Source organism: Loxodonta africana, chromosome 27 (assembly GCF_030014295.1).
Source record: "Loxodonta africana isolate mLoxAfr1 chromosome 27, mLoxAfr1.hap2, whole genome shotgun sequence".
Taxonomy (NCBI): domain Eukaryota; kingdom Metazoa; phylum Chordata; class Mammalia; order Proboscidea; family Elephantidae; genus Loxodonta; species Loxodonta africana.
In genome coordinates this window covers 26,662,032-26,676,225 of record NC_087368.1, presented here as the reverse complement: position 1 = coordinate 26,676,225, position 14,194 = coordinate 26,662,032, and the positions used below count along the sequence as shown (strand labels likewise).

Genomic DNA, 14,194 nt, shown 5'->3' with positions numbered 1-14,194 from the left:
CTGGCGATCTGTTCCCATAAAGATTACAGCCTAGGAAACTCGACGAGGCAGTTCTATTCGGTCTTATCTGGTTCAATTAAATATTGTATGTATATGGTTAAATTTATTTGTTGTGTTAGAAATGAGAACCATGCTTTGAGTCCCTTATTAATAAATAGCAATCTCAAGAATTTACGTCCTTTAAAATTGACATTGTTTCCTTCTGGAAAAAATAGTAAATTTGATAACTTGTCCTTTTTTTTTTTTTTTTTTTAACTTGGGAGCATTACCGATAGATGGTGCCCTATTGACTTAATGTTATAAACATTTGAGTAGTTTTTAAGTTAGAAACTACTAGGTAATGTTAACGTGGACTTTTCTTGTGAGATAATTATAGCTGTTGGGTACAATGTAGGAAAAATATGCTGAATATAAGCTGTCAGTGCTGGTAAGTGTTGGTTTGGGTTGTATTTATTAAATTATTTTGTTATATTCTCATTTGCTACTTATCATTTATTTAAGCAGCAACTTTGCGTTGATATTATCCTTTTCAAAAAGCGACAGTTTTACTCATCCTAATTTCTAACAGAATATTGATTCCCCCCCCCATCATTAACGTTTTTCTTTTTTTGGATACACCTTCAGGGAACTAATAACAGTTTAATCAACTTTTGTGACTTTCTAACTTTTGAATACTTGATTGTCATGCTAACCTTCACAGCATGAATTTGGAATTTTTTTGGCCCTTAAAGCATGCAGTTTACAGTGTGAATTGATCTTTTGTGTCTCTGTTTGCCTTCTGCAGTGAACTTCATTGTTTTTTTCATTTATTTGTTTTATCTCAGGGGAAGGCCTTTCAGCCTCCCGCCACTCTTTGCGAACAGGTCTGTCTGCCTCAAACCTTTCATTGAGAGGAGAATCGCCTTTATCTCTTCTTCTCAGTCATCTTCTCCCTGCTTCAAGAGCTGGAACCCCAGTACCCACCCCTCAAAACAGTCCTCCTTCCAGCCCTAGCATCGGTCGCCTGACCTCCAGAAGCTCCCGGCAGAGTCAGCTTCAGGCCCCAGAACTGCTGGTTTCACCTGCCAGTGTTGCTATTCCCACTGTAGTAATTCATCCGCCCGAGGAAGACTTAGAAGCGCCGGAAGGCCAGGAGCAGAAGAATGAGGAAAATGTTGACCTAACTCCAGGCAACTATCCCAAACCCTCCATGTGTGGTGCTTTCTGCTCGGAATCACTTGCACTCGGAATGCCTCTCAGCACATAGCTTGAGCAGCCTATGTGGATCATGCTTACAATTTATTTTGACTTCTGCATGCTTCTTTCTTTATAGTGTGTTAGAGAGAAGAATAGAATTATTGAAACAATTTAGATTATAAAAAAGACGACACATAACTTAAGCCCTGTCAACGGTTTTTACTGAGATTTTGGATGTCAAGGCATTTGAATGGTACAGAAGAATGTAGAAACTTTTATTATTACTGTTTAATTTGCTAGGATTTTTAAAATGGTGGCTTTTATTCTTGTGTAGTTGATTGATCAGGTGACTAAACACATATTGTACATAAATTTATAATGAGATGATACACCCTTTATCTGTTCGGTGCTTTTCTGCAAAGAATGAAGTACAGTTTAGTCTTCCTAGTGAAGATAAGGTTGAATATGCTTTTTCTCATTTTTGCGTCCTAGAAGGTTAAGATTCTCCGATGATTGCCTGGAATCGTTATTTCAAGACTAGTATTAGATTTTGGGATAGACTTCAGTTATCTTTTATTTAGTGCTGTACCTATCTTTAATCCAAATTTTGCCTTCAAATTTTCAGGAACAGTTCCTGTAGTGGCTAGGATATATTTTTGATTTTTTGTGTGAATTAGAAAAATTATTTCCTAGTGGATAAAAGACTTATAACTCATTTTATTTAAGGGCTATAAATTATGATACTTTTAAAAAATATTAATTGTATGTGCATTTACACTTACACCTTCCCACTGACTTCACCTAGGGAAAAAATGCTGTTTTAAGGACTGTTTCTTACTCATATTTTAGTTAAGCATCAATGTGTGAAATACACTAATGCTAACTAGTGGTTTTATCCTACTTTTCCATAATAATGATAAATATCTAACACTTCACTGGTAGCTTACAGTTATTAAAGTAGCCTATTTATATTTATAAAAATTTGTGTAAGTTAGGGGAATACACCCATTTTCAGAAATGCAGACTTAGAAAAGATAACTAACTTTCCATGGATCATATAATTAGTAATTGACAGCTGGAATCCTCTGACTACAACTCCTTGCATTCCTACAACCACATGGCAGACCATTCTGTCTCTGTCTTTCTCTATTGGCTTTAGCCCAGCACGTCAAATACATTTATTTAATCAAAGCACGTTGAAGTTGCCAAAAGAGGACATGCTTTTAGAAGTGTAAATGAAAGCCTTGTGGCTAAAACATTGCAACATTAATTATGATCAGAGTTATAGTTACCATTGTTTTATACTTTGTTCCGGACTCAGTGGTGTGTGCTTTGCGTATATCCTATCTCTGATTCTTATGACAATGCAGTGAAGTTGGTTGTCCCTGTTTTACGCATGAAGCAGACTAAGGCTTAGTGGAGGTGATAAATCACCGTGTAAATGACCAGCAGGGATTTGAACTCAGGCCGACCTACAACAAAATCTATAACATTTCATTGTGAATCTTATTGGTTCACACACACAAAAATTACATAATAATGAGGGTAACTGAATAAAAGGAGAAAAAAATACTTAGAAATAATCAGCACTCTTAATTAAAAAGACAACAAAATTCACCATTTTTCACAGAACAAAAATAATTTTAGAGTTACTTCCTTGTATCTGCTTTTACCTAAATCATGTTGATGAGCAACACTGAATTTTTTTTGTTGTATCTACTGTGAGTCAGAATCGACTCAACGGCAGTGGGTTTGGTTTTTTTTTTTTTTTTGATGCTGTTAGTAAGAAGAGACAGTAAATTTTATATAGGAAGGATTGGGCTTATTAGCTCACATTGGCTTGCAGGCCATGTTGTTAAGAGATAAAAGGAGCAATGAGCTGAGAATTGAGGAATGCAAGGTTGTTTTTTTCCTCTGTGGAAGTATGCCAGGAGATATATCAGCCCTTTTGAAGAAAAGAAAATGGAGGGAAGAGGGAATTTCTAAAGATAAGAAAAAGCCCGTAATTATTGTTTGAGAAGCCATCTATAGCAGATGTTTAATTACTAAAGAAAAATAAGTAGGGGCACCTATGTATTTTCTTTTTAGTTATCTTTGGTGGTTTTGGCACCTAGAAACTTTAGTTGAGTTGCCTTGACATCTAATGTTACGTTATGAGAGGAAGATGGCCCCAGCATCGTTTTGGAGAGAATAATGTCATAGATTTTTGTGTCATGGGGTCGTGATCTGTGCACACCCATTTAAAAAAAAAAAAAAAAGCATTTCCCATTAGTTATTCTTTGGAGGATAATTATATGTAAAGAGGTGAAGTCATTTTTAGTATTCATAACTCTTTTTTTTCTTCTGACTCAATGTCTTTCAATCTCAGCACTATTGATATCTGGGGCCAGATAATTTTTTTGTACATCGTAGGATGTTTATAGCAGCATCCCTGGTCTCTACCTACTCGGCTAGTGACACCACCAGTCGTGGTAACCAAAAAGTTTTGCAGACATTGCCAAATGTCCCCTGGGGGCAAGATTACCCCCCTTGAGAACCACTGCTCTGACTACTCCTAATGTCACTTTTAATGACAGAAGACTCGATGTCTTTGATTTATCTTTAGTTAAAAAAAAAAAAAAAAACCAAACTCATTGCTGTCAAGTCGATTCCGACTCATTGCGACTCAGTATAGATTTGCTATTTGACTTGAGAAAAAAAATGTAAATGCAAAGTAGAAGTTTTACCAGAGTATGATTTTTCAGCCCTATTATTGATTTTATACATATACATGTACTCATGTAGGTTTTTTAAATATTTTATTGAGTTTTTGATGAAAGTTTATATAGCCAATTAGGTTTCTGTTTAACAGTTTCTATACATGTTGTTCAGTGACAATTGATTACATTTTCCACATTATGTCAGCATTCTCATTATTTCCCTTCTGGCCGTTCCATTTCCATTATTCTTGTTTCCCTGCCTCCCCACCCCCTGACCTTCTTATCTTTGCTTTAGGGTAAATGCTGACCGTTTGGCCTCAGATAGATGATTTTTTTCCCCCACGTATATTTTTCTTAAAGTACAGAAATGTAATCCTTTTCTGTCATCTATGGTAATGATAGCATTGTTATTATTATTTTTGGTAGTTCGCTCATTTAATTCCTGAGTCTCAGGAGTTTATTCTAGGAGCAGAGAGACTTGCTTTATTGATGGAGAAAAAGCTTTCACTCAGCAGAGGGTGGGGAGGGTTATACGGAAAGGGTAGTGGTAGAAACTCTAGCATGTACCCGGTGTGCCAACTTTGAAAAAGGGACGGATTCCGGATGATCAAGTTAGCTGAGTGACGTTAGGTGATAGCTCCTAGGTTTGTCGGTTTTGAGTTCCTCATAAGTTCTTCTTCCCATTCCTTTTGAATCCTCGCTTTCCCCCACAGCCTTCTCCTCATTCTGTCCTTCCTCCTAAAATGAGGTAGTTGTGGCTTTTCTGGAAAACTATACATTATATATTCTTTTGATGATACCTCTACAGGTTGACTGTCACTAGGCCCTTGGCAGCGCTCTCCATTGTCCTTGTTGTATTTGGGTAGGAGGAGGGGCAAGCCACCAAAAAATACTGGTTCATTCTTTTTCTCCTTCCTGGGGTTTTTTTTTTTGGAGGGGCAGGTGTTTTAATGAAGGAAGAGGCTCAATTCTGGAAGTTTAGGGACCAGGATCAAAGAAGAAAGATCTTAGTAACTTTTCGGTGCTAGGCTAAAATTGTTTAAAATTGTACAGTTGTTACATATAAGTTTTAGGAAATAGCTTTTATTTCAGAATTGTTTCACTTTTCCAGAGAAGGAGTACCTAGCTAAGTAGATTTCAGATGCTCTTTATACTGGGAGTTTTGGGTCACAGTGACAACCTGATTGAAGTGAATATCAAAGTCAGAAGCCTGCCTTCTGTTACTGAGTTTTACTATAAACCCTGTTGACTTTTTTCAATTTTCATTAGTTGCAGTGTGTTCTTTTCTACAAAAAAACAAAAAACTGTCTCTTAGATGGATCCATGTGTATCTGATATACTTAAAATTTTGGAACTTGACCACATCATGTAGGATCCAATCACAGAGTTGAAGTGATTTATGTGGGTCACTAGCTTGTAGTGATGAGTCTTCTAAGGCTTTAACATATATAGCTATCATTTCTAATCCAAGCAAGTTTATTTTATAGCTTTATCTGAATCTCAGAGGTTGAGTGAGTTACTTAAGGTCACATAGCTGCACAGTGGCAGAGAGTGGGTATTTCAATGCAGATCTGATTATAAAACCCGTATTCTGCACTTATATTGTGAAAACGTTTACTATTGTGTTCTAAAGTTGCATTTCTTCAGAATGATGGCAGTAGAGAGCATAGTGAATACCCAAGGAAAATGAAAATTCTTGAGGAAACTATTATGAATACAGAAGATTATGATAGATTCATAGACAGCCTATGTATAGGTGGTGTCACTGTTAAATTTTCTGAGTTACCTGTAGGTTTGGTCAGAGAATTCGTATCAGTTTTTGTGTGAGCACGCTAAGTGTGGTTAGGCGTCATTATGCTCTATGCAATTCACTGGTATGTCAGAGCGACTGAAAGTCTGTATTCCCATGGGATTAGCAGTGGTATTCAGACTTAAGTCTTCTATCTTCTGTGGTTTCTCACCTACTCACTTTCTTTTTGCAAGTGGCCACCATTTTTGTAAATTCCGGTTATATTATTTCAAATATTAAAATGTATGGCTTTATTATTACTTAAAATGTGACTCTGGTTTTGCTGGTACGATACTAACACCTGGCACTCGTTTTATCTTGCACATTTGCCTTTACACCATCCCCTTCAGGATATGGGCAGAATCAAGTGACAAAGTGCATTTTCTTCTTTCTAACTGGGGATTTATTTGTTCTTAAATATAGGTGTTTTGGCCTCTCCACAGTCTGCACCTGGAAACTTGGACAATAGTAAAAGTGGAGAAATTAAAGGTAATGGAACTGGAGGAAGCAGAGAAAATAGTACTGTTGACTTCAGCAAGGTAATTCTGTCATTAACTATACATTTTCATAGTCACTCAGAAAAGAACATCACAATGTGGCTTTATTAACCTTGGTTATTTTTAATACTTTTTTTTTAATAGACTGGTGCTTTCAAACCTTACCAATGCATGTGATAATTTAAGGTCAGAAAATGTGAGAACAGTTATAGTTGACCTCAGAGCACTTGAATAACTTTACATGCTTCCAAGTTTTAGGAATTCTGGCAGATAATCTGTGAGTGATACGGTATTTCCGTCTATACCTACCCATAGATGTCGGGAAACCTCAGCACTTCTTGAACTGCAGTGATGTGTTCTGGAGCTACCACCACTAGAAAGATTAATTCTGGGGGTGATGCTACGGCCCAAGCCATGTGCCTTTCCTGGGCTGTAACGCCATCCCAGAATTACTGTCTCGTGGTGTCAGTACTTTCTGGAATGTCACTGGGAAGCATATCGGCGCTTCCCCATGGGTAGGTAAAGGCATGGACTTAAAAAACTCAGCTATCTCAGCTTGGAGTTTCTATTTTGATAGATGAGTATTTAGGTGAAATAGGAAAAAAAGAAAAAAAAAATCTTAAAATTACAATTGACTTTTAAGGTGTGTTTTATAATACTACCTAGGAATAATTGATTCTCTGTGACCATTTTAATGTTTTGATAGTATTAATTTGCCACAGCATACTTCAATATTTTTTGCATCCAGTGTAAAACTTTAAAAAATGTGATTCTTTCAATCAAGATTCAGTTCTCTTAAATCTTTTGTTCTGTGATGCAAAGCCCATAAGTCACATTTTATAGAAAGGGAGTTTAAGTGATGACTTGAACTTCATATTCCAAAATGCTAGGAAGCCTTGCTATAAGGGGCATTGGCTGTGCAGAATGGCTGTTGTACTTTGAATTCTATTGTTTTAACTTGATGCCCCTGTTATTTCAGATGAGTGAAGTGTTCAGTAACTAAGTTGCAATTTAGTTTTGTTAAACGTTAATATGATTTACATGCTGGTGCTCCTCTAGGCATGGCAGTTGCCGTTTACTTTTGTTCCTCTGTCACAGTTTTACTTTTTTTCACTTGGCCTATCCTTGTGTACACCTCCTTGTCTCCTGTTGGGCAGGAGCCTGCCTCCTGGCACTGTAGTTGTGGCACACTGGGTGTGGGACTCAAGAGGCCCGCCGTAAGTGCTGGTTTTATTTTTAATAGCTAGCCCTGTAAGTGGTTGTTCAGTGACGTGCTTGAAACTGCATATAAATGAAGAAGTTCCCATATTTCGGCATCATGTTTGTAATCTTCTCTTTGTAATTATACACAGATAACTCCATTTTATTATCTAGTCTTACGAGTAAGGGCGATTGATTTTTAGTTTGAAATAAAAATGTTTTTGACTTAACAGAAGTACTGGGCATTTCCTAGACATCTCTTAAAAAGGGGACTTATAGAAATACGTAAAACATAAAGGGACTGATTCAGCTCTAAGGTTGAACAATAGATAATTGCGAAATGGATCATTTTTAGCACTGTGTATAATTTCATGAACCGTTGTTAGTTTGTGACTATATTTTTGTCCTTAATAGTTTTTAATGAATAGTGCTGTATTCATTGATAATTTTCTCTAGCGTGTATGTTTGATGATGTTGATGTCTGAAGTAGTAAATAGTATCACAGTTAAAAGAGTTGAAGTGTTGTTTGATAGCTGTGTTTTGCTTGTGTTTTTGTATTTGTCTACCCTATTTTTTATATTTGTGAAAATTGTAGTATCTATAGATCCATTAAGTCACAAGTTTTGCTTAGCAAGTACTTCTAAAAACATTTTTCTTTCCCATATGCCTCAAAATAATCATATGAATACTATGAAAAATGTATTTTTAGTTTTATTTATTTGTCAATAGGTTGACATGAATTTCATGAGAAAAATCCCCACGGGAGCAGAGGCATCCAATGTTCTGGTGGGAGAAGTCGACTTTTTGGAAAGACCTATAATTGCGTTTGTGAGACTGGCTCCTGCTGTCCTTCTCTCGGGGCTGACTGAGGTCCCTGTCCCTACGAGGTGAAGAGTCATTTCCAATGAACATTCTATCAGCATGTCCAAAGCCTAAAATTTTTGTCAGTTGAACCAGCCTGTTGTTTGATATGATGAAAGCTCATTTTAGTAGTTGATATTCAGCCATTGCACCAAATGCTTTGAGTATTAGAACATAAAACACTTGTGTGTTTTTCCTGGAAATGAAAAAATACTTTGCATTTATACTTTTATAAGAAGTTTGGTGTCTTAGGAGCTTTGGTTTAAAAAACAATTCATCATTTAAAATATATATATGATGTTCCGTGGAGACACTGGAGTCAGAGAGAATGGATTTGAACCCTGGCTGTGCCTCCCCCTAACTTTTTTTTGGCAGTGGGTTGGTGGGGGGGCGTTAAGCCTTACTTAAATTTTCTAAGATTCGTTTGGAAAGTGAGGATAATAATACCTTGTAGTGTTGTTTAAATGGAATGATGCCTCTGACTTGGGCAAACTGCTTTTTCAGGCATGACCTAAATCTTCTGTGCAGTATACAATAGAAGCAAAAATTAAAAATAAGCCGTAAGAATCATTAACAGGTTGTGTTATAAAAGATAATGGGTTTTGTTAGCTATTGACTGTATAAATGTAATTTTAAGTGAGAGTAATTTTTAGATTATTTTCTTATTTTTTCATAGTATAAGAAAATATGAAGAAGTAACAGGAGCTTGGTGGAAATGTATTTGCTTATTTTTAAGATGCTTTATTTATTTATTTATTTTACTCAGTTGAATTAATGGTGTAATATTAAATGAGGAAAGTAATTCCATAGATTCATATACTATAAAGTAGGAAGATGTAAATATAATATAAAAAAATACTCCTAGTTTGGATGTGTGAATATTAATATTTTACTGTACTATTAACAAGGCTATAAGTAGGAACTTATATACATTTTGTTTAGCCATTAGAATACTGTGAAGTGTGATGTTATATTTGGTATTGTAAATAAAATTCCTCTTCCTTCCAAAGGAATTAGTTGCCAAAAATCCTATATTTACCACATTAGAGGTGTTACCCAGAACTATAAGGAATCATGGTTTTTTGTGTACAGTCTTGGCTATTTTATTTAGCAAACCTGGCTTTCAAGTACTTTAATGAGATTGTTACTCAGTTTTTTTTACTAATTGACTTGTCAGTACAGACTGGATTTATTTGTTTACTTTAATCCCAAAGAATATAGAAAATGGGAACTTTTAATGTAAAATATTCAATTCCTTAATTGCTGCTTTACCCTTAGGAAGATGGGAAGTGATAACTTGGTAGAAAGTTAATTATGAATACTTAGTTTTGTGATCTGCTTCAGTCTGAGTAGAGTTGCCATCTTTTTTCAGTCATTTGTGTGGGTGAATAGAAAAGAAGTTTCTTTGTTTACATCTGAATGACTTTTATAACTGGCCACATTTGTGAGTGTATATTGCTTATATTTAAAATTGAATTGTACTTCTATGTATTTTAATGTTTCTTTAGGTTTTTGTTTCTGTTATTGGGTCCAGCAGGCAAGGCACCCCAGTACCATGAAATTGGAAGATCAATAGCCACTCTCATGACAGATGAGGTAATTCAGAGACACTAAAATTCATTGAAATAGAAACTGATTGTGAAGTGTATAAACCCAAACCAAACCCACTGCCGTTGATTCTGACTCATAGCAACCCTATAGGACAGAGTATAACTGCCCCCCCTGGGTTTCCAAGGCTGTAATCTTTATGGAAGCAAACCGCCACATCTTTCTCCTGTGGAGTGGCTGATGGGTTCAAACCACCAACCTTTTGGTTAGTAGCTGAGCACTTTAATGACTGCAGCACCAGGGCTTCTCGTGAAGCATATAACGTATATTAAATGATAGTTCTTCTTTCTTTCACAGTAAAGCTTTAAAGATTGTTCTTGTTGTCTGTACTGTTTTATTTTAAATTCTTTAACTATGTGCCTTCGATAAGATCTTCAAGACCACTCTGACAGAACTAGTGGGTACTTTTTCTTTTTTTAAGCAAGTGAAAGTATTGACCACCTTGTTAAAATTTACTCCATCATGGGTTGCAGGGATATCATTTCTTTTTGTTTTCCTCAGGGTTTTATCTGTTTCCCTCATTTTTCTGTAAATTTCTCTATACTTGTTTGAGAACCTCATTTTTGACCATGACCTACATATTGATCACCCCCTGACTTTGGCCTTTCTTTGGGAGAGAGTTTTTAAATCAGGTCTTGCTAGAAGTCTCCGTCATGCTTCCCTAGGGTATCTCAAGCCTCCCACACCTGAACCTGACCCCATTTCTCCATCCTGCCTCTTCCAGTTAGTCACCAGATTCTGCTGACTTTTCCTCTTCAGTGTGTTTTGCAATCTAATCCGTCACCTCCTTTCTGTCTCCACTGTCACTTCCCTGTCTTAAACTATTTACCATCTTTTTTTTTTTGGTCTATTAAAGTGACCTTTATGGGTCTTTCTCTTACAGTTTTATCCCTTGCACTGCCAGTAACAAATTTGAATACACCATTTCCTTGATCCAAGTGTACCAGTGACTTTCTGTTGATATATTTAGGTTTAAATTTAAACACCTTACAACTGCTTTAGTAGGTTCTACCTGATCTAACCTCTGCATACACGTGGAAGCTTACATCCTGACTCCACCCCCCCCATCCCCCCCATGTTGCTCCAGCTAAGCTACAGTAGGTTCTTTGTTCCTTGGTTGAATGAAGCTCATTTCTGCCTTTGGACATTTGTGACAACCTAGCCCTTCTGCCTGAGTACTGTTCTTCCTCAGGTCCTCATCCTCATCCTTGGCATGGATTTGTCCCCTCATTTCATTCACATTTCTCCTATACTGTTACCTCCTCTGAGATAACCTTCTCTGGACTTCTTCAACTTCCATTCCTGTAAGCTGCTTTATTTTCATCAGCATTTATTATTATCTGCAGTTACATATTTATTAAATTACTTGTTTTACTGCTTTTCCCCTTAAAAAAAAAAAGGTCCTTGAGTGCAGGGACCCTGCCTTACTTGGGTCCTTGTGAAGCATATAACATATATTAAATGATATCCACAGTGCTTAGAATTCTGTTTCTAGCAAATAATAGGTACCCAGTAAATGTTGATGATCAAATTATTTAAATAAAGCGATTTGTATGTCCATGATTATCCCCTGGGATAAATGACATTAATATGGCATAGAAGTAGAATGACATGCCAGAGAATTATTTCATTCTGTAAAGAATTTCTCATACAAAATTACCTTTTTTTTAAAAAAATTGTTCTAACATCACTATTTTCTTCTGTTGTTTGATTGTTATGATTAATTCATTTGATAATACTAATGATAAAGAAAGGACTACCTTGTATAGTTGTTACCTGGGGTAGGTTGGAGACCTGCCTGGAGTATGAGTTTAGACAATTACATGTATCGTGAACTTATTTGTGATTTCTAAAGTGGATTTACCATGTGTAGATTATTCTCCCAACATTAAAATTGTCTTGATACGCATTTTTTTCTTTTTAGATTTTTCATGATGTAGCTTATAAAGCAAAAGACAGAAATGACCTCTTATCTGGAATTGATGAGTTTTTAGACCAAGTCACTGTCCTACCTCCAGGAGAGTGGGATCCTTCTATACGCATAGAGCCACCCAAAAGTGTTCCTTCTCAGGTAAGAAGCCACCTGATTCTTCTGGGTTACCTTTTCTTCTTTTAATTAAAAATTTTTTAAAATAGGTTGTACGTTTTTGTGATTCAAATACCAAAATTATATAGAGGCATATTCAAAGAAGTTACACCCCCTCCCTGTATCGTTTCCCTTCTCACCCCCTTACCCGTCTCCTGTAGGTGACCATTTTGTGTTAATCGTTTTTTTTGTTTGTCCCTCTAGTGTTTATGCAGTACAAGGAAATATGAATGTATCATTTTATCTTTCTTACCCAAAGTTGCTTTTTCCATTATTTATAACATGTATCCCAAAATCTGATTATAAGAAATCATAGAAATATTCCTTAACCTTTTTCTTAACCAAACCAAAAACCAAACCCACCGCCGTCAAGTTGATTCAGACTCATAGCGACCCTATAGGACAGAGTAGAGCTACCCCATAGAGTTTCCAAGGAGCTCCTGGTGGATTTGAACTGCCAACCCTTTGGTTAGCGGCCGTAGCAGTTAACCACTACGCCAGGGTTTCCCTTTTTTCTTACAGCTGTGCTGTATTCCATTTATGGATACATCATAGTTTATCCTATTCCTGGCCTCAGGTTGTTGTCTTTGGCTATGACAAACCGTGCCCAATATTCATGTTCCGTTTTAGTCTTGTGCAGATGTATCTGCAGGGTCGATATCCAGAATTCCTAGGATTATGGTGTCAAAGGATAAATTTATAATTTTAATAGCTATTACCAAATTTGCCTCTGTAGAGTTGAACTCTGTTGGACTCCCACAGCGATGGTAGGAGAGTGCCTATTGCCCTACAGCCTCACTAACACAGCATATTGTCCAGCTTTTTGATTTATGTTAGTCTGATGGGAATCTTATATCTTGCTGTAGCAAGTATTTTCATGTAGTTTTAATTTGCATTTTGGTAATTAGTGAGGTTAAGTATTCCTGAACCTTTCGTGAGTTACCCCCTCCTTTTTTTTTTTTTTAAAACATTTAAATCGTGCATTGATACCCTGAAGTTTCTCCTGGGCTATTGTGTGGACTATGCATCCAGTGGTATCTTTTTTCTAAGTTTAGCCTGGTTGTCTCAGTTAAAAAGTTGAACTTTACTCCCTTGAACGGCTGTGTTGCCTTTCTCATTTACCAAATTCTCATATGCATTCCGTTTCTGGAATTTCTTTTCTATCTGTTCATGGACCGATTCTACCCTCTTGCCTCTCTCTTACTTTTTTTCCCTGAGTTTCGTTGGCTGTATCGCGTATTTATTTTTCTATATAAGCTTTAAAATTAACTTTCCATTTCCTGAAATAAAACCTGCTGATTTTTGTTTTTGGGATGGCAGTTAAATTTCTAAATGAACTGAGGCAGAATTGACATCTTTATGACCTTGAATCTTTCTGTTTAAGAACGTGGTATGTCTTTCTATTTCAAGTCAATTTTTGTGTCCTTAAGGAATGTTATAAAGTTTTCCTTTCCTACGCTTTACAACACTTCTTGGTGAGTGTATGTATTCATAAGCGCTTTATCTTTATTGTTTCTATTGTAAATGAGGTCTTTGTTGCATATGTCATCTAACTGTTGCTTTTATATATATATATATATAAAGCTATTTGTTATTGTATATTAATTTTTTATCTTGCAGCCTTCTTAATTCTTCAGTGTATGCAGTAGTTGCTCAATCATATCATCTGAAATAATAGTTTTATCACTCTTTTCTAATTTTTATATCTCTAATATTTTTTGTTTTCTAATTGTATTGGCTAAAATCTCTAATAAAAAGTTAATACCAAAAAAAAAAAAAAAAAACCTGTTGCTGTTGAGTCGATTCTGACTCATAGTAATCCTGTAGGACAGAGTAGAACTGCCCTGTAGGGTTTCCAAGGAGTGGCTGGTGGATTCAGATTGCAGGCTTTTTGGTTAGCAGCCAAGCTCTTAACCATCTGCCACCAGGGCTCCAAAATGTTAATAAACAAAAACCAAACCCACTGCTGTCGAGTCGATTTGACTCATACCGACCCTATGGGACAGAGTAGAACTGCCCCGTAGAGTTTCCAAGGAGTGTCTGGCGGATTCAAACTGCCGATCTTTTGGTTAGCAGCCGTAGCTCTTAGCCACTACACCACTATGGTTTCCAAAACGTTAATAACAAAAACACAAACCCAGTGCCCTCGAGTAGATTCCAACTCATAGCGACCCTATAGGACAGAGTAGAACTGCCCCACAGAGTTTCCAAGGAGCACCTGGCGAATTCGAACTGCCGACCCTGTGGTTAGCAGCCGTAGCACTTAACCACTACGCCT

At 36.4% G+C, this 14,194-nt stretch overlaps 1 protein-coding gene across 7 annotated transcripts in view; it reads left to right on the top strand.

Moving 5' to 3' along the window:
* SLC4A7 (solute carrier family 4 member 7) overlaps window positions 1-14,194 on the top strand; it is a 113,615-nt gene that overhangs the window by 59,699 nt on the left and 39,722 nt on the right. For 5 of the 7 annotated variants that reach the window (XM_064277407.1, XM_064277406.1, XM_064277408.1 and 2 more), the window contains exons 7-10: window positions 6,088-6,203; window positions 8,091-8,248; window positions 9,731-9,818; window positions 11,755-11,901. In XM_064277407.1, coding sequence (XP_064133477.1) covers window positions 6,088-6,203; window positions 8,091-8,248; window positions 9,731-9,818; window positions 11,755-11,901 — 509 coding nt within the window. Of the gene's footprint in view, window positions 1-824; window positions 1,170-6,087; window positions 6,204-8,090; window positions 8,249-9,730; window positions 9,819-11,754; window positions 11,902-14,194 lie in introns of all 7 variants that reach the window. The other 2 variants (XM_064277411.1, XM_064277410.1) reach the window with 1 other exon arrangement.